This window comes from Podarcis muralis, chromosome 11 (assembly GCF_964188315.1).
Source record: "Podarcis muralis chromosome 11, rPodMur119.hap1.1, whole genome shotgun sequence".
NCBI lineage: Eukaryota > Metazoa > Chordata > Lepidosauria > Squamata > Lacertidae > Podarcis > Podarcis muralis.
Genome location: NC_135665.1, coordinates 49,113,547 through 49,134,827, shown reverse-complemented (window position 1 = coordinate 49,134,827; position 21,281 = coordinate 49,113,547). Strand labels below are relative to the sequence as shown.

Here is a 21,281-nt window from a genome sequence, read left to right as displayed (position 1 = left end):
GCAGTCAAATGTGACAAAGTTCTCTGCTCCTAAGCTTCAAAGAGCCTGTGTGTTCAGCCCCCCAAAGTTCAGGATTGTCATTAGGCCAAAGGTCTAGTGCTGCCTTCTGACAGAAGCATTCCTCCTTCCTTTGGTTTGGTCCGATCCCTGTTTTGTCTGGCAATGGCAGCTTGGGTGCTGTTTTTTTCATATAGAGGAAGGCTTTTAGGGAGAGCTGGTATACTATTAGTCTCCATTTCACAAGAAGAAGAGTTTGGATTTGATATCCCGCCTTATCACTACCCGAAGGAGTCTCAAAGCGGCTAACAATCTCCTTTCCCTTCCTCCCCCACAACAAACACTCTGTGAGGTGAGTGGGGCTGAGAGACTTCAGAGAAGTGTGACTGGCCCAAGGTCACCCAGCAGCTGCATGTGGAGGAGCGGAGACGCAAACCCGGTTCCCCAGATTACGAGACTACCGCTCTTAACCACTACACCACACTGGCTCTCAGTCTTTCCACAAAATTGTCGTCCTCTCACAGCATCTTAGCGCTGTGTCCTCTCTGTGCTTGAAATGCAGGCTGATCCATACATAACACTAAGCCATGGTCTGCTTAACAGATCACCAGTTAACCATGAGCTGTCCACAGGCAATAAAAGAAACCATGGCATCTTTCTTCTTAGTCTGGCTTCTTTTTCAGCTGCTCATGCCCTTGTAGTTTGAGTATCTGGGGTGGGGTGGCCCAACAAACCATGGTTAAGGAAGGCGCTGAGTTTGCATGTAAAACCAAACCATAGTAAAACAAACAAGGGTTTGTAACCCAATAAATAAACTATGGCTTCAGATCACGTTTTGTTGGCAGTGAAGATGCTGGACAAGGCACATAACACATTATATGCAAACCAGTCCCCTGAAATCTACAGAAAACTTAAAGGAGGAAATTTGTGTACTGTTGGACATCTCTGCCAGATAGCATAGGTGCTTGTGTTGCTGGCAAGCAGAACAAAATAAACACCTAATGCAAAGACTTTTTCATCTGGCTGGAAACGCTTCTTAAATTAAAAATGTATTCTGTTGTTTCCAACTGTATATGCATACATACCTCCACAAGTCAGCTATATTACTATCTTAAGGCTTCAATCCTATATCCACTTTTCAGGGTGTTCCCCACAGGACTTACTTCTGAGCAGATAAATATAGGATTGCTCTGTAAGAGTGGTATACTATTCCCATCCCTCTTTACTGATAAATCTTGCTATATTCCAATTTCAGTCCAAGTTTTCATAGTTATCTCCCACTCTCCTCTCTTTGGCTCGGTTGTCTTTCACCACTGGAACATTTCAGCCAATACTGACAGCAGGATGGAAGAGTGAGCAAATTTCATAATCCCTTTCCATCACATTTAGATTTTAAGGCCATCTGTAACGGAAAGGAGTCAAATAGAACAAACATGCTTTCTCCAAAATGCAGACTACTGCAGCTGAAAAAAAGCCTCAGGCCTTTGCTTCTTGGCTCATAGCCTAAGCCTAAGGCAAGTGTGGCTGTCATATGACATCACCAGTAGGTTTTTTTTAATAAAAAACAACGTGTTTAGTACAGACTTCAGCCAAATGTGAATGGGCACATTAAAAAAAAAATCACTTCAAAGCCAGCTAATCCAACTTCTTTAAGCAGTTGACAAGTTCCGCATGTATGACTACAACTATTAGTTAAGTTTATAAATTCAGTTAATTCTCAACTTATTTCTCATTGTAGAGATTTAACAGATTATCCTCTTCCAAATTCTCGCTGTAGATTTTTTTTACTATAAGTAGTCTAGACTCTTGAGCTCTGGGTGATGTTTTCTTTTTAGGGTAGAGTTTGCCACCAGATTCTCCCAGATGTCAGCCTTAAACAATACTGGGCTGGACAAACAAGCATAGCTGTCAACTTTCAGATTTGAAAATAAGGGATCAGCAGCCTTACCTGTACCAGGGACAGTCTACGGGATATCTAACAATCTGGGATAGCAGTGGGAAGCAGCAGGAAACGGCGCTGGAATAAGGGAATTTCCTGCAAAAAAAGGCAAGGTTGACAGCTATGCAGACAAGGAAAGAGAAAATGAGCACAAGATTCATGCCTGTAGTACCATTCTATATCCCAGTATTAAATGTGAACTGATACAGCGTCTTTTATTAAACCAATTTCTCTTTAAAATTAATGAAGCAAGTTTTTTTCATTTAATGAAAACTGCCAGTCTTCACTCTTAAAACCATTTTTTCCTGCAATGCTGGGTGACGTTTAACAAGCGTTCTTGCCTCTGCTATAGAACTATGAAGGGTTAGTAGTGCTCTGGAGATGTTGTAGGACTCTTTAACTCCCATAATCCTGGCTGTTGACTTTGCTAGCTGGGGTTGATCAGTGTTGGAGGCCAAGAATATCTGGAGGCATACCCCTGGGGGGAAAAACCAGTGGCAAGTTATAGTAGGTACTTTGAGCTAGTTTTCACAAACGGGCAGAGATCAACCTGTACATGGACTGTACCAATTCAGATTGGAAGTGGGACTTGGGTGATCAGCATGCACCTCCACTTTCTTCTCTCCCCCTCCTCAAATCTCGGCATTTTGGAAACTCTGAAGGTAGCTGGAAGACTTAGCGAAAGCCTTTTAATAATAATAATAATAATAATAATAATTTATTATTTATACCCCGCCCATCTGGCTGGGCCTCCCCAGCCACTCTGGGCGGCTTCCATAAAAACCAAAAATACAATAAAATATCACATGTTAAAAACTTCCCTGAACAGGGCTGCCTTAAGATGTCTCTTGAATGTCAGGTAGTTATTTATCACTTTGACATCTGCTGGAAGGGCGTTCCACAGTTTTCCTCGACTTGCTAGTTTTCTGCATTCAGGGATTAAAAAAAAGAGAAAGAAACATTGAAACATGTGGAATGGTACAATCCTCTGCCCATCTGTGAGAACTAAGCCTCTGTTAATTGGATTACAAAAGGTTCCGCTTTGCTAGTAGGAGTCAACTTACAAAAGTCCTTCTTGAGACAAGGCAGTAAAAGAGAGAACTGTTCCCTTTGGGAATGTAATGATGAAGCATAAAAATGCCCTGCATTTTACAGGCTTGTCAGCCCAATAAAAGGTATCATCTTGCTTGTTTTACAAGCTTATCCTTCTGTGGGAGCAACACATCTCTTGAGACCCTTTTATACAGTGAAGGCCAAACTATTCGGTATTTTAACACAGAGCCACTTTAGCATTCAAATAACTTAACTTCCACTGATGGGTGATGCTCACATGGGATGAAAATGCTATTGGACTATATATGAAGGAAGTTGCAAAAGTCAATGCATGTGGGAGATTTTCAATTGGCTTTACCCTTCCAGCAGCAGCTCCCTGCATGTAATGTCCAGAAGGTCTTCTGGGGTTGCTTTTTGAAGGGTGCCAGGGGAATATTGCCAGATGGGGAAGATGCAGCCCCTTAGATCAGCTTTCTCCAAGCTGGTGCCCTTCAGATACTTTGGACTACAGCCCCATAAGCCCCAGTTAGCATAACTATGGCTTGGGTAGCAAGCTAATAGACACAAATGGGCACAGAACCTATGCACTGCTGTAGCGTATGATGCCTGCCAAAACATGGCAGGAGAATCACAAAAATCCAGTACATTTTACATAGAGAAGCATGTGCATATTGCTTGCATAGCAGGTTAGATCAGGTACAGTAGAGGTACAATATTTCTTTCTCTTAAACAGCTGGGTAGTATTCAGAAACTAACTAGCAAAGTGTTTGGAGTTGTTACTGGATTCCTCCATAGTTAAACTGGGAAACACTCGTCGCTGGGGCTGCTTCAAGATGAAGGGTTAGCAGAATTGATACTGGTGGAACTGCCATTGTTGTAATAGCTACACACTCTGTCAGCAGTTAGTACCTCCTTCCTGCAAATTGAAGAAGAAGAAGAGTATGGATTTGATATCCCACTTTATCACTACCCAAAGGAGTCTCAAAGCGGCTAACATTCTCCTTTCCCTTCCTCCCCCACAACAAACACTCTGTGAGGTGAGTGGGGCTGAGAGACTTCAAAGAAGTGTGACTAGCCCAAGGTCACCCAGCAGCTGCATGTGGAGGAGCGGAGACACGAACCCAGTTCCCCAGATTACGAGACTACTGCTCCTAACCACTACACCACACTGGCTCCAAATTGGGTTGGAGAACCCTTTTCACCTGGAGGGCTGCATTTCCTTCTGGGCAACCATTCAAGGGCCACATGCTAATTGCAGTAGGCTAGTTTTGACACACACTTAACAGATTTCTCCCTGTCCTCCATCCACAGGAGCAAAATACATTACCAAAGGGCAAATTATAGCCAGGCAAAAACACACAAAGCAAGGCCAGAGAAGGGTGTAGCCTGAGAGAGTTCTGAGGGCCAGAGAGAGAGATGCCTGGAGAGCCACGCTTCGCCCCCAGCAATGACGCTCCCTTTTGCTCCTTTTAGGAGCTGGAATTGTCCTCATTCACAATCCCCAGAATATTTTACAGTATTAGATCTATATTAGGAAACAGTCAATGCATGCATGTTTGAAAGACAACAGTAGTGTCTTATATATTATGAGAAGAAATGGTAAAAGAACGCTTTTAAACCACTGGAAAAGCACAGCAATAATCTGCTTTAAGGAAATCTGTAATAGCATTCTGACAATAGAATTTTACACTGCATCTTCAGGTATAGCTAATACTTACTGTTTCTGAGTTCCAAATTTGCAGAGCCGCAAACTAACAAGTGGGGCCAGAGGGTTAACCAAATGTTTTGCGCTGGTTTATGCAAAACACTATAAATCTTCCCCCAGTTGATTTTGTACAAGAAGGAAAATCTGATTGCAGAAGTGCCTCGGATCCTGTGACTTGCTTTTAATTACAGTGCTTACAATTCTGACTCAGCTCATTTGTCTCTTGGGTGCAGTTGAAATTCAAACATCAGCTGCCTCATTTGCAGCATTATTACAGAACTCCCAAGTAAAAAGGAAGTAAAGCATTTCACTCTTCCTAACACACTGCTATAGGCTTAAATGGAGTACAGATTCAAGATTGTAATTTATTTGTTGTTTAAATTTATGACTCGCTTCACATGAGACGTCAGGAAGTGATTTACAGTATAATGATGTATGTAAAAAAGATAGATGAATGGATGGATAGGGTAGGTAGGTAGGTAGATATTTGAAACAATTGCTTACATTAAACTTTTTCTAAAAAACACTTAAAACATTTGAAAACAACAATACAGTGGTACCTCAGGTTAAGTACTTAATTCATTCCGGAGGTCCGTTTTTAACCTGAAACTGTTCTTAACCTGAAGCACCACTTTAGCTAATGGGGCCTCCCGCTGCCGCCGCACGATTTCTGTTCTCACCCTGAAGCAAAGTTCTTAAAGCAAGGTACTATTTCTGGGTTAGCGGAGTATTTGCAAGACTACAGTACAGTGGTACCTCGGGTTACAGATGCTTCAGGTTACATACGCTTCAGGTTACAGACTCCGCTAACCCGGAAATAGTACCTCAGGTTAAGAACTTTGCTTCAGGATGAGAACAGAAATCATGCTCTGGCGGCACGGCAGCAGCAGGAGGCCCCATGAGCTAAAGTGGTGCTTCAGGTTAAGAACAGTTTCAGGTTAAGAACAGACCTCCAGAACAAATTAAGTACTTAACCCGAGGTACCACTGTACATATTAAGAAAAGGCACACTTTCCTTTTTTGCATTTCCTAATGTTCCATTTTATTTTATTAGAATATTTGCATCACACACTATCAGGCAGGAAGCTCTACATAGCTGAAATCCCAGTGCACATCTAAAGAAACAGCCACACATTGAACAAAAGTGTGTGTTGTTCAATGAGTTGCAAGCAGAAGCAACCGTTTTAGGCTCAAGAGGTCCACAATTTCTCTTGTGCTTGCAGTGGAAAGTGTTCCACCAGCCTAAGCTTCCTCCTCGCTTTGGAGATGGAGAGTGCAGGGATTGTGGAGGACATCAGAGTGGGTGGTGCAACTGTGGGAATGATCCTTGCCCCCTTCATGGATGAGAGGAAGGCTGGAGTTATTGGTGGTGCACTTCAGAGATGCTCAGAAGCATAGTGTTAAAACTGCAAAAACAAGCTTCTTCCTGATTTTGGAACTGGAGACAGAAGCTGGAAATTTTCTTCAGGTTGCATGAGGCCTTATGAGAATAGTTTTGTCCCTTTTCTGGTTTGAAGGTGGGGAGGAGAGGCTTAGTATGGTGTTCTTCCTGTGCCTCTGAAGTGCTCTAAGTGCGCTAACTTCAGAAGTGCAACATGATTCCAGAGACGATGTCACCACAACCGTCTCAAGCTCAAAGGTAGGGAGGGAACCAGAGGATTGTCTCTGATTTTATGCTGCAAATCCAAGAGGCAGTGCAAGTTGAGAGGCAAGAGCTATTCCTACCCTTTGGGGAAGGGGCAAATGTCAGGAAACAACACAATTGGGGTTTGCCAACAGGACTGGCCAAGTCTTCGAACTGAGTATAATTACATCATTAAAACAAAGCCATTAAAGCAAAGCAGCATGGGACTGGAAGAATGAGAACTTGTATCTAAAACAGATATCCCTATACAGTGGTACCTCAGGCTAAGTACTTAATTCGTTCCGGAGGGCCGTTCTTAACCTGAAACTGTTCTTAACCTGAAACACCACTTTAGCTAATGGGGCCTCTGACAGCCGCATGATTTCTGTTCTCATCCTGAAGCAAAGTTCTTAACCCAAAGTATTATTTCTGGGTTAGCAGAGTGTGTAACCTGAAGCGTATGTAACCTGAAGCGTATGTAACCCGAGGTACCACTGTACTTCAAACATTCCCAGCAGATTCTTGCATGAGTGCCCAGTTGCAAACACAGATTAGGCTTTACTACTCCAAATTTTGAAGAATCTTTGATAGGATAGCAAAAGCTATTCTCTAATGCCACTTTTTTTTTTTAACAAGCATATTTTAGCTGACCTGATTATGCACATAAATAGTTTCCGGGAGAATATTAACAGAGAACTATTTCAAATTTTTTTATTAAAATGTTTTTATTGAATTTCCAAATTAACAAATGCAAGAGAGAGAAAACAAATTTCTCGAACATACACAAACAAGAGTAAACAGAAATAATTGGGATCTAGGAATTCATCCATTTCATGTCTGTTTCCTTATTGTTATATATTATGTCTAAATTAATTTACTTTGCTGTACATGCAAGCAAATGAACCATATTTAACATTCAAGCAAACTAGAAATGAGGTCAAAATTGGGGAAAGGTAGGATTGTTGGCCAAATGGTTTAGAAATTGGCAATATGATATGCCTACAGAGTCCCTTTGGTCTACAAAGTGGGAATCCTATAACAGAATGCCTTAAAAGGCTCCAAAGTCGTATTAAATTTAATTTAGGCTTCCCAGTTAGAATAAAATTGTATTTTATGCTCCCTTATTAAATAAGTTGTGTGGCTTTTACAATTTAACTTGTTGCCCTAAATTTGGAAGCCCCCTTTTCCTTTCCATCTGGCACAAGATCATGGTTAGTGGTGCATATTGTATATCCATATTGTATTGCTGGTTTAGGAATTTCCTATCTTGCAGAGGAAAAAAAGGATCCCTTGGAGGGGGGGGGGTTGTTTTAGACTTTTATTTGCCACCCGAACAGCAGTTGCTGTGGAAGTATGTAGTATGGTGTAGAAGTAAGTAAGTAAATGGTCATTGGTTTCTACACATGTAATTGACTGAGTCTTTGTGGCTTAAGGGTCTCGTGCACCTCTTGAGTATTACCTGAAGATAAAGATAGGTGAAATGTGATAAAATAAAAGGGAAGCTCCCCCTAAAACTGGGTATTGTCCTGGGTTTCAGAACTAAAAAATCACTAACCAAGACCTAATGTTACTTTCCAGAGTGTTGTCCGTTGTCTCTGGCATCCTAAGCTGAATCAAATCATGGTTGGTACAGGGAATGGATTGGCTAAAGTATACTATGACCCCTTCAAGAGTCAAAGGTATTTAATTAATTGCAACTGAACCTTATTTCTTAAAATGTATAAATGCTTGTATAGATGTGAGATTTCTTTGAATTCACTGTTTCTTCTTAAAAGGCGAGGAGCGGGGAATGGTAGCTTGTGTTTTCCTGTTTTCCTTTTTTGTATATTTATTTATTCATTCAGTTTTACATATAAAGGAAAGCCAACAGTCCCAGATGACTGGGAATCGTGGTCAAAAAAATAATTACAAATCATTTTCGGTAGTTTGTGTTTTCAAACTAGCCATGTTTCCCATTGGAACTTAGTATTGCCTCTTTTTAAATTTCTGGAATCCCGTTTCTGAAATGTTGCATCGCTGACACATTGTGCCTGCTCCAATTCAATGATCCCAACTTTATAAACTATGGTTTATTAAGCTGAGAATGAGCATCGTGTGCATGCATTCCCTACGCACTCCTCCTGTCTCAAGCTGGCTTCACTGCTTGTATCTTGGTTACTTTAAACAAGAGTTTTCAGTTATGAAATTGGAAACTGTGGTTTAATCTTGGACTCCAAACCATGATACGAAACCAGGATGTTTACAGTCTGATGCTGTCTCTAAGGAGGCCCTCCTGGAGACCTCATTGCTATCATTTAGGCGCCAGACAAAAATTCCTGTTTTCCCAAAGCTTTTAAGAGCTGCTAATGTGAGCATTTAAAAGAAAAAGGAAAAAAATCTTCAGAGCTGTTTTGATTTTCCTGTCTAAACAGGCTGCTGCTGTTTTAGTTTGTCATATTAGTTTGTGTGCTTTATTTAATTATTTTTATCATTACTCTTGAATTGGATTTTTGTTTTGTATCTTGCACCTCTATTGCCCACCATGGGAACATGCATTTATGTTGAAGGCGCAGGGTATAAATTACGTAAATAGATTTCCATGAGTCATAAAAGAATTGCAAGAGGGTGCAAAGCATTTTGATACACCCTTAATTTGTCTGCTTAATATTTAACTAAATAAACTTATTCAGTGGATTCAGGCTAAGGAGCAAGTGCTCTCGGTTTGCTTGTTTGTGATCTACATATGCAGCTGTGCTCTTACTCAAGAAGACATTAAGAAAACATGGGCAAATTCCTGTTCTTTCCCACTGTTTTGGCAGCCTCTCCTCATTCGCTTTGCATCAAAAAGGCAGTAAACGTGAAAGTGAAATATAGATGGTTCGGCTGACTCCCCCCCCCCCCCCACTACTCTTTCCTCCTTTTAGTGTAAATTTTTAATATCCTCCCTGATTCTGGACAGAAAGGTCTGCCTGCAAAGCCTTACTGGCATCCCTTAGTCTTGTCCCCTCTAGCAAGCACAAAAAGTTTTTATTTGCCCAGGTGCTGCTTTGCAACCCAGACTGCAAAATAAAAATAAAAAATGTTTTCTCCAGCATAACGGACAGCCCCCTTTAACGACCTGAACTTTATGGGTCGAAAGGAACCTGCTTCTACAATAAGTCTGACTGAAGATACAAATATAACCCAACTTCATGGCCTCTAACGTTGTCTCACATATGTGACTCTGCAAGCCAGACACCCAGCTGTCCTTTGTTCTTACGAGGATTATATATCGTTCTACTTTAGGGATAAAAGGGACGCAGGTGGCGCTGTGGGTTAAACCACAGAGCCTAGGACTTGCCAATCAGAAGGTCAGCAGTTCGAATCCCTACGATGGGGTGAGCTCCCGTTGCTCGGCCCCTGCTCCTGCCAACCTAGCAGTTCGAAAGTACGTCAAAGTGCAAGTAGATAAATAGGTACCACTCCAGTGGGAAGGTAAATGGCATTTCCGTGCTCTGGTTTGCCAGAAGAGGCTTAGTCATGCTGGCCACATGACCCAGAAGCTGTATGCCGGCTCCCTTGGCCAATAAAGCGAGATGAGCGCCGCAACCCCAGAGTCGGCCACGACTGGACCTAACGGTCAAGGGTCCCTTTACCTTTACTTTAGGGATAGGACACTTGCGGCCCTCCAGTGTTGCTGGTGCTCAACAATTCCCACCAGCCCCAGCCAGCATGGCCAAAGGTCAGGGATGGTGAGCACATCCAAACAGCCACAGATTCGGATCACTCACACACACACACACACACAGAGAGAGAGAGAGAGAGAGAGAGACTACAACTAACAATAAGATGACTCCACACCCATGTATTTACATGGAGGAAGGGAGAGACGAAAAGGAACAGAGAGTTGATAGATGCTTTACCCTGGCCGTTCTCCACCTGCAGTGGGGTGAGCCTAAAGGAGGAGATTCAAGAGGGTTCTTAGCAGACAGATTACCTCAAAATATTGATTTAAGATCAAATTCATTTTGTGACAAAAAAATTGCTACTCATATTTAGGAGGGGTGAGTCCCAGTGGGGACTTGCTTCCAAGTAAACGTATATTACGATTCTCCTGTTAAAACAGCTTTTGAACTTCACCAGCATTTATTTCAACGCTTTGCATGCAAGTTCTTGTACTATTATTCTTTTTTAATCCTCTCTAGGGGAGCAAAACTGTGTGTTGTAAAGACAAAAAGAAAAGAAAGGCAGGCTGAGACCCTCACGCAGGATTATATTATAACACGTAAGTAACTCTTAAAGTAACTGTTTATTTAAATACATCCTTTTAACGCCCTGTACATTATGGCTCAGATCTAGTGGACTACAAGCCCTTTCTTTAAAAATAGAATCCTGCCAATCAGCAGGAAGGAGTCAGGGAAGACTTAAATTGGCCACACTCCTCCTCAAAACCCAAATGTGGGCTCTTTAGCTTTGAAAGGGGGCTCCACTCATTTGGTCCCAACGACAGACTAAACAACAGAGCAGAGCAGCAACTTGGCCTGACATTCTTCAGCCTTTCTGAGAAGTGGTGACGGCTGTGCTATGAGCCCCTTTCTCTAAATGGGACTTAACCCCACCAGCAAAAGTGTATTGCGACTCTAGCAAAGTAAATTGTAAGTGGGAATCTCAGTTTTGCATCCTCCGGCTACTTAAGATGCATCATTTTCACCTGTGGGGATTAGGCATTGACTTTTCAAGGAGAGGCATTTTACTTCATTATTCCTCAGGAAGCCTTCGTTCCACATATGGAAATGGTTTTTATAGTTAACCTCAAATGCTTTATGCAAAATTGTGTAGCTTGCCACTTGCCAGCAAAAGTTTGACTTTTCACGCTTCACATAACGTGCAGATGTAAGAAATAACTGTTTATTCCTAAGATTCTGAAGCCGACCAAAGCCAGAATGTACTTTTATTAAGGGTAATAAACTTAACAAAAGCTGAATTAGGCTGCATGGGCAACACTTGCATATCAGATTTGTGCTCATGCATAACCATTCTGAGTGTTCCTGAACGCAAACGCCAGGGCTTTCTATCCCTTTATCTATGCAAGCAAGAGGAATTATCAAAGTTCAAGGGCACATTCCATCCAGACCAAAGCCCTTAAGGACAGCATGAAGCAGGGCTGGTAAAAGCTGGGGCCTGGGGAGAAGGGGTATGGCCTGGGATGGAGCTGTTGCTAGGGAGAGTCTTAAAGGGCAGATAGAGAGTCCCCAGGCCTGAGCTTTCCACTCCTGAATTATGAGGAGATGTGGAGAACCAGACACCAGGGCTGCTGTAATGTCTGGCTTTATTTTCTGTTAACTAACCATTTCACTTGCACCTGAGCATACCTGCCAAGTTTGTATATACAGTTACCAAGCCATGTATGATTGTCTGTGCAAAGGTGAGGAATCTGTGGCACTAGATTACAGCTCCTATCATCCTATCCTCTTGCTGCTAAACTACAGCTCCTATCATCCCTGGGCTTTTGACTATGCTGACTCAGGCTGGTGAAAGTTGTTCAAGGTCATCTGGAGGGCCATAAGTCCCCTTCCAACTACTTTAAGTTCACTGTCTCTTAAGTAAAATAATAATAATATTATTATTTTAGCTCATGCACTTCCGATGTTTCGCGAACCACGCCAGCGGAGTACAAGAAAGCAGCTGGAAAAGGATAGACTGGATCCCATGAAATCTCACAAACCTGAACCTCCGGTAGCAGGACCAGGTAACCAGAATTTCTACAATTTGGAAGCAAAACATTGCTAAGGCCATTTGTCTGTTTCTTTGTGGAAGACTGAACCAGCCCTATAACTCTGTTACAGGCTTGTAGATGCTGATGAAACTTCTCATTTGCGTGGATGTACAGTTGTACATCCGGGACACGGGTGGCGCTGTGGGTTAAACCACAGAGCCTAGGGCTTGCTGATCAGAAGGTCGGTGGTTTGAATCCCCACGACGGGGTGAGCTCCCGTTGTTCGGTCCCTGCTCCTGCCAACCTAGCAGTTCGAAAGTACGTCAAAGTGCAAGTAGATAAATAGGTACCACTCCAGCGGGAAGGTAAACGGCGTTTCCGTGTGCTGCTCTGGTTCACCAGAAGCGGCTTAATCATGCTGGCCACATGACCCGGAAGCTGTACGCTGGCTCCCTCGGCCAATAAAGCGAGATGAGCGCCGCAACCCCAGAGTCGGTCATGACTGGACCTAATGGTCAGGGGTCCCTTTACCTTTACCTTACAGTCGTACCTTGGAAGTCGAACGGAATCCATTCTGGAAGTCCGTTTGACTTCCAAAACATTCGGAAACCAAAGTGTGGCTCCTGCAGCCAATTGGAAGCCACGGAAGCCCTGTCAGACATTTGGCTTCCAAAAATAGTTCACAAACCGGAACAGTCACTTCTGGGTTTGCGGCATTCGGGAGCCAAAACGTTAGGCTACTAAGCTGTTCGGAAACCAAGGTACGGCTGTAGTTTTTCCTTCATCTTTTCTGTTTGCTCTTTTTTTTTCTTCCCTTGCCACATTGCACATCTGTTCATTATCTCCTATTTTAGGTCGTGGTGGTCGTGTTGGAACTCATGGCGGGACTCTGTCTTCATACATAGTCAAGAATATTGCACTGGATAAAACCGATGATAGCAACCCCCGGGAGGCCATTTTACGGCACGCAAAGGAAGCAGAAGAAAGCCCGTACTGGGTTGCTCCAGCATATTCTAAGTAAGGAAACTTTCTTAAGTGCAGGAGGCGGGGGTAAAAACCCATATACACATATGCCTTAAAGCCCTGGTGAACTTGAACATAAGCAGAAGACCTGTTTAGCAACACTATTCTCTGCCTCTCTTTTTTGGAGTGTTGCCACTAATGCAGAAAGCGGATAGGATGTCAGCTTATTTTTTTAAAGGAAACCTAGTTTCTAACCCATTTGAAGGCTACATGAGTAAAATAGAATTAGAGCTTTTTTAAAAAAATGGGTTTTTTTTTTAAAAAAAAAACCCACCCAGAAAGTTGTCTGTGGACAAACGCCTGCTCCCTCAGCCTGAAAGCGAGATGAGCATCGCAACCCCATAGTCGCCTTTGTCTGGACTTAACCGTCCAGGGGTTCCTTTACCTTTTACGTATGTTATTTAATTTTTGCATAAGCTTGCCATTACTTTTGCAAATACGGGGATGTTGCAGAAATTAGGATGTTCGTGTTTTTCACACAGAACCGTACGCCACACCATGCTCACAAAGCACTGCATGGCTTTTACAGACGCATGAACGACCAGTTGAACGAATCTGCTGCTTGTAAATTATTTCTCCCCTCTGTGACATGTCCAGCAATCTCTTCGTAAAAACAATGGGTTTTGAATTTGCTAGATTTCAAGAAGAATTTGCTTTTCTTAGCCTTCTACGATGCCGGGCGCATAGCTAGTTCTGTATAAATAAATAATATATATGAATATTTACATATAAACACCTCAGACCATGGTGCCCCTTTAGTCTTTATCACTAAAGTCCCTTTTTCATGGGTTCATCCCAAGGCACTGCTGCAATATTTAAAAGCCAGCGCCAGTATGGCCCGGACCAATCAGCTTGACCCTGATTGGGTGATAAGAACTCATTCAACCGTCGCCACCTATAGTGTGGTGCAGCTGTTAACTTTATAACAGTTGTGGGCTGAGCCTTACACTGTTCATGTAAAGAGCTAAAGGATACTTATGAAAACCATTGCAATGGAAGCTGTTCATAAGGCCCAATTGTACTTTTCTTTGTGCTGCAGCTATTTCCTCTTGAGTCTCCTTGAGTGCACCCTTAACAAACTACAGTTCTCCGAATCTTGCGGTGGTGAAAATATGCTTTAAATGTGCGGTGTGTACGCCGCCTATGTTTTGATAGTTTAATTGTGCCTGCTTCATTTCAAAATGTGTGGATTCTATTGGTATTTTTGATAAAAAAAATTACTATTTATGTAAAGCACTTGGACTAAGACGATGAGGCGGTCCATACTTTTTGTTAAATAGAAATAACACATCCCCTCACTCAAGAACTAAGCTAGCAGATAACTCAGGCTTTCGTTATATACCCTCCTAAACTGAGTTGCCATGTATAGGATTAGTGATTAATGAATAAGACTCTGAAGGGCAATTTGATTGACTTAGTAAGACTTTGTGTTTCCAGTAGTGGGGAACTGCTCACTTGCTCCAACAGACAGGACTTTGCAAGTAAGACTTGTATCTGCCATCCTCTGTGTGAGAAAAAGCCTCTCCCACTTCCAGCCTTGCCTAGCTACAAGGGGCAGGCTGCCTCTAAGGACATTGCTGGTGCAGCTACTGTTTCTTACAGGGGAGATAAAATGTACCAATGCCTTAATTTTCTTCTCGTTAAGAACGTAATTTGCACGTCCCCTTATCTGAAAAGCCGTGCGTCCATTTCATTCCATCGCATTAATAAAGATCCCTAGTGTGTGTTTGGTGTCACAGCTTCCTCGATGATTAGATTTCATCCTTGACACCTGCAGTGTAATGAACATGAAAGTTTTAAAACTCAGAAGTAATTCAGAAGGTTCACTGTGCCCAGTGGGTGGCTCACATTACGGTTTCTTGTTAGGAGTGTAGCTGGGCGTGAAGTGGACAGGAGGCAAGTTGAGCACACTGCTCATGCACACATCAGATAGCAACATTGGGCGGTGTGTGTGTGTGTGTGTGTGTGTGTGTGCTGCTGTTGGGACAATCACTAGCAGATAGGATGTGCAGCCTTGTTGCGAAAGAAACCTACCATGATTTCTGCATTGCAGAGCTTGTTTTAGGAGAATTCTTGTAAAAAGAAAATCAAACCACAGTAACTAATCTCTCTGGTTATACAAATTAAATGCAATACAAATTACATGCAAGGAAAAGCGTAAGCAAAGTTTCTTATGGTCTTTCTTACGCACTTTTTCAGCTGTTATGGGTATTCACCAAGCCCCACTTACTAATGGAGAAGACTTGAAATCCCCCAGTGAAGATTTTGAATTAAGCCCAGGTGCCAAAACATTAAGGGGTGTGAGGCAGTGATGTAGGACTGATTCTCTTGTGATCTGTTCCTCCCACAACTGAACCAAGTTGGTGAATTACAGTGGCAAAAAGAATCCATTTTGGGGATCATTAGTAATGAGATCAAAAATAAAACAGCCAATATCAAAATGCCTTCATGTTAATCTATGGTGCAACCAACCACACTTGGAATTTGGATGCTCGCATGTCAAAAACGATATTGTTTAGCACAAAGTGAGGAGAATAGGTGGGGCAACAGTGAGCCATCTCACAGCTTCTTCCAAATCTGTTAAATGTGTTTGAGAGATCCCTGCAATTACTTTTGCACCAACCCTTAATGAGAAAGCATGATCAGATTTTAAGGAATTTTTATCCGTACCTTTTTAATTGCCTTGTGTTTTGCTCATTTCTTAAAGTTTGGGCAGGGCACTAATAGTTCCACTTTTGTCGTTTCTGTTAGAAATTATGTGTGAATTCTGGGGGAAAGTCCCCTTTCCCCTGATTCATAGCAGTAGTGCCAAATTATTGAGCCATGGCTTTAATGGACAAAGGCTCCCCTGTAGGCTCACCGCCAAGAAAGTTGTGGTTTACCCTTGCGTATTAACTCTCAAATAGCATAAGCAACTTTTCTTCACGTGGCCAGACCACTTGCCTGTAGCACATTTTCTTCTTCTTTGTGAATGAATGCTAAACCAAGTGAGTGGCAATAGCCTATGGCTTTGAAACTACCCTAAAGCATCTGATCTGATTTCATCCTCTGAAATACTAGAGGAAGATGTGTGCGTTTTCTCACTCAGGTGTGATACAACCTGCTGAAGCATTGCTCACATTTTCCATCTATGGCAGGCCAAAAAGTAGGCAGTGTGGACCAACTCATTCTTAGAAGTGTCGGCTAATAAGAATTGCAGCTCGATGTGTTTTGGAATCTAGGTTCCTTTTTCAGGAGCAATCACTCAAGTCCTACGGAGTTGCAGAAGCAGCTTGCACTAATACTGCTCCTGATCTGGTACCATGAGAACAAATTTTTGCATTCTTTTTGGTTTGTCTCCCTCCTTTTCTTTTTTGTTTGAGCGGAGGTGGCAGCAGGGTTGGTACCAGTGGTAGATCATCAATGCCCTTGGTGTAGAATCCAAGGGGGAGGAAGAAGCTGCTCTATAACGAGTCAGATTATGGTCCAGCCAAATGGATCAAAGCTTTCTCTGCTGGCTCTTAGAGGTCATGAGTGGACATAATCTGGCAATATTGCACATCCTCTGCCCTGCCTAAGAGTTCTGAGATTTATCCTCTGTGCAGTAGTCTTGTGGTTTGCACAGATTGCACCCTGCAGAATATTCTGCACCCAGAAGCTTCCTTCTATGCCTGAGCAGGCCTTGCTGAATCCGAGTGAAGGTCATTCATTACTGGGGCTCAGTATGTCAAGTTGGCTACAGTGCTTTTTTCCCTTTTTAATCGCAGCACTTAGATACTTAGTTGTTCGAAAGCGGCAAGTGGTGAGTTCAGGGTGGGGTCCTTATCAAATCTGTTTGGCAAAAGCAGTCCTTAGCCAGAGAGAAAAGCACAGTCTCGGGCTCTTATTGTCCTTACAGACTGCCAAGGTAACTGAAACTACTTAGTACTTTATGTCCTTCTGATGTTGTAAAAATACTACTGCGCAAAAGCCAAAACAACACTAGCTTGCCTTTTATTAATTACATGCTGGAGTGTGTTCAGCAATGATGCAGTTTTGTAGTAACATTCTGCGCTGCTTGGAGATTCCTGACCAATTTTTAAGTGTGAAAATTAACTAAGCACTGGTTAAGATGGAAAACGTTTGTGGAATCAAAGTATTAAAAAATAGTTTGCTGAGCATGTAATGCTTTCGTTGTTGTCGTTTTCAAACATCCGGTGGTGACTTGGTGTAAATTTATTTATATGCTGGCAGTGTTGTGGTCCAACTTCCAATCCGTTGAGTTTGTGTGCTGGGTACAATATGTGTTCATATGAAATTAGTTGTTTTCGTTTTCTGGCAGCTGCCAAAACGCAGTGCAATTAATGAGCAAATGCCATGAGACGTGTGCACTGTTTCTAATGTGCACCTTTAATGTGTATTTCCGTCTCTTCTCTTAACTGCATTCCAACTGGAAAGTCAACAGAGTTCAGCAGGCGAGGAGTAGAAACTTCTCATTCAACCAGTACAGTGTTACCTCTAGATACGAACGGGATCCATTCCGGAGCCCCGTTCGCATCTAGAGGTAAATGTATCTAGCGACCGCACGTCTGCGCACGCGTGTGTCGCTTTTCACCGCTTCTGCGCATGCGCGTGACATCATTTTGAGCATCTGCGCATGCGCAAGCGGCAAAACTCGGAAGTAACGCACTCCATTACTTCCGGGTTGCCGCGGAGCGCAACTCAAACATGCTCAACTCGAAGCATATTTAACCCGAGGTATGACTGTACAGTGGTACCTTGGGTTACATACGCTTCAGGTTACAGACTCCGCTAACCCAGAAATAGTGCTTTAGGTTAAGAACTTTGCTTCAGGATGAGAACAGAAATTGTGCTCTGGCAGCGCGGCGGTAGCAGGAGGCCCCATTAGCTAAAGTGGTGCTTCAGGTTAAGAACAGTTTCAGGTTAAGTACGGACCTCTGGAATGAATTAAGTACTTAACCTGAGGTACCACTGTAGTTCAACTTGCCCTGGGCAGAGACTAGACCAGGGATGGGGAATCCATTGCTCTCCAGAAGATGTTGGAATTTCAACTCCCATCAGTCCCTGACATCATAACCAACAGGGGTGAAAGGAACTGTAGTCCAGCTTCATCTGGAGGGCATCAGGTTAGCTTCCCCTGAACTAGACTGAGGAAGTGTGGTATATCTTGGAAGCTGTATATCAAGCATTGCAGTCGTATATGTGATTGGCTGTCTGAGACCACCAGATTTCCAGGAGGACTCCAATCGGTATCATGACCCTAGAGTTAGATTCCCCTTTGCCAGGGGGTGAAGGACTCTGAATAAGAAGGGGAATTGTGAGGAAGGGCACTTCCAGAAGATGAGTCTGTGGTAACAGTGCCACTCCAGTTTCCCATCCCTGGCTGAGATAGTGAACAAACTTTAAAGAGCTGTCCCACAAAAATGAAAACCCTGGAAGACTGGAAAAATACCAGAGACGACAGTGCAATTAAATAACTTGAATGAGATACAAAATTGAAATGGGGCAGATTGCCCCTATCACACCACACAGCAGTACTGAAAGATCTTTGTTGGTTTGCAGCGCGTTTCCAGACTCCATTCAAAGCAATGGTTTTGGCCTCTGAAGCCCTGCATGGGTAAACACAAAGTTGTTAACTTCTGCAGAGCTCCTTTTGAATCGTCATTCTTCTTTAATATCTTTTTAGGACCCAGCCAAAAGCAGTTTTTGCAGAAGTGGAATCAGACGAAGATGAAACAGATGACAAGCCAGAGTGGAAAAAACGTAAAATTTGAAGAATTTAAATTGGAAGAGGCTCGCAAAGGATTTGGTTTCTTTTTCCTTATGCAAGAGCAGATTCCTGCAAGCAAAATTGCTTTCGCGCACAGGGCTATTTTCACCAATGTGAAAGACTATAATTGCCGTAAAGTGACATAGATTTGTTTAGCATTACATTTGCATTTTGTAAGGGAGCTGAGTTCATAAATAAAAGCTTATTTTTAAACTATGAATTCTTTAAAAGCCTATGTGGTGTTTTATATATATATATATAAATACTAGACTAGATAATCCCTCTCTTGGAAAAAAAGTAGATGCTATACTTTTTTTCTTACCCTCATGTGACTTTTCAGGTGGTGTGACATATCGCCTAAAGACTGTCATAGTGATAGTATCAGCTAGAACAATTTAAGTGGCAATCTTATACACACTTATCTGAGATAAAATCCGATTAATGGGGCTTGCCTTTGAGTAGATATGTATAGGATTACACTCCATATTTGTTTTCAATAACAAATATGCTTTTATTTATTCTAATGCATACAAAATGCGCATCAAGAATTGTACAGAATATTGTATCATTGACAAATGTGTTTATTATCAACTATATCAGAACTGAATATTTCTCCAATAGAAATGTATATTTTCATTTTATATGTGCAGCATATATTGTATCAGACCTATTAATTATTACTCTGTACCAGGAGGCAATAACATCTTTTCTGCATTGCTTATATTTAGGGCATGGCTTTGTCTCAGATTGTGTGTGTGTGTGTGTGTGTGTGTGTACACACTAATAACACTAGGTTTTGAGGTGTGATAGCAATTGCCCTATTTATGTTGAAAGTGCTGTAACATCTATCAGAATTTCCAGTGTGTCCATATTTTCTCCCTCAAGTTGATGCTTCCAGCAATATATGAAACTGCATAAGGCATAAGGCATTACAGCTTCTGGGGGGCAAAGAATGGTGGATACATCCAAGAGGCTGGCTTAATTAAAAAAAATACAATTTAAATTTATTTTTAATTTTAGTTTTTTTTAAAAAAATATTCCAAGGCACATACATGTCAGTTCTTTGCATGGCACATTAGTGTGCCCTAGCATAGTTTGGGAATCATAGAGTTGAAAGGGACCCCAAGGGTCATCTAGTTGAACCCCCTGCAATGCAGGAATCTCAGCTAAAGCATCAATGGCAGATGGTCAGCCAACCTCTGCTTAAAAACCTCCAAGTAAGGAGACCGTTCCACTGCTGAGCAGCTCTTAATGTCAGAAAGTTCTTCCCGATGTTTAGTCGGAATCTCCTTTCTTGTAAATTGAAGCCATTGGTTTTAGTCCTACCCTCCAGAGCAGCAAAAGACAAGCTTGTTCCCTCTTCCATGTGACAGCCCTTGAGATATTTAAAGATGGCTATCATATCTCCTCTCAGTCTCCTCTTTTCCAGGCTAAACATACGCAGCTCCTTCAACAGAGCACATGGTTAAATACACAAAGCAGAAGATAGAAAGGGTAGTTTTCTAGTTGGCTAATACTTTATACAGTAGCATAATATACATGATCAATCTTTCACGTAAGCTATTATCTTTCTGTGTTTGTTGTCCAAATGGAACAAGATGGAATCATGATGCTTTTTGAGTTTTCATTTGTTTAGAACAAGTTGTCCCCCCATTTTAAATAGTTCCAATCCCACAAAAGCATATGGAGGTGACTTGAGGACTACATGAACTGGGTCTGACGTGAAACAGCGTAGTTCAAGGTCCCTAATTATCCTTCTGTTTCTTAGAACATTTACACTTAATTCACTTACGATGATTAGCGGTTCATCAAGTGCTCTTTCTCTTCACTTTTGGAATTAGGATTGCTCTGTTTTCCTGCAGACCATCTTCCAGCTGGATGGATTTTTGATCTAAAAGGCTGCATCGCTTAACCCAGTTTTCTTGTTAGTTTTTGGCAAGCAGTTCTCCTTAAAACCTTGAAAATAAGATTCCTGACAGCTAAAAACAACCTGAAAGGTGGGTTCACTAGAAGTTCAAGTTTCCCTTTTACTTATTGATAAGATCAGCTTAAATGCAAGGAGCAGGGAAGTTAGTGTCAACCACACGTGCATCTTGGACTTCTAAAACCCTTAGCAAAGCACTTGACCCTCCAAAATAATAATAATCTGAAGGCCCTTTCAGGTGCATGTATGGCCTGAGGAACAGCAGGTCTGCCTGCTTTCTGTCCACAAATTGGTTAACACATCTGCAACTTGCCTACAAACTTACACACTTCATATCATCAGAAATCCAGTGTCATTTGTGGATGTCGGAGGTCCCCTAGGGTTGTGTTGCAGCCACGTGAAGGCATGTGCATGCAAAAGAGGTGAAACATGCCACCATGAAGGTAATCCTCAATTTATCTACCGGTAGAGGTTAAAGGCCATCAAATTACACAGCTAACAGCAATATTAAATGAGCTGTTGTTAACACACTTTGGACAGCATATCGGACTGAGTGAAAATAATAATACATGGAAACTAGATGGGTCGTAAAG

General features: G+C 42.1%; 1 protein-coding gene across 1 annotated transcript in view; it reads left to right on the top strand.

The window, feature by feature from the left end:
- The window catches only part of WDR70 (WD repeat domain 70), a 119,490-nt gene extending 100,003 nt beyond the window's left edge, over positions 1-19,487 (top strand). The window contains exons 14-18 of the mRNA XM_028748764.2: positions 7,897-7,997; positions 10,482-10,561; positions 11,909-12,025; positions 12,847-13,009; positions 18,681-19,487. Of these exons, the coding sequence (XP_028604597.2) occupies positions 7,897-7,997; positions 10,482-10,561; positions 11,909-12,025; positions 12,847-13,009; positions 18,681-18,768 (549 nt within the window). The 3' untranslated portion in view covers positions 18,769-19,487. The remainder of the gene's footprint in view (positions 1-7,896; positions 7,998-10,481; positions 10,562-11,908; positions 12,026-12,846; positions 13,010-18,680) is intronic.
- The last annotated feature ends 1,794 nt before the right edge of the window (positions 19,488-21,281 follow it).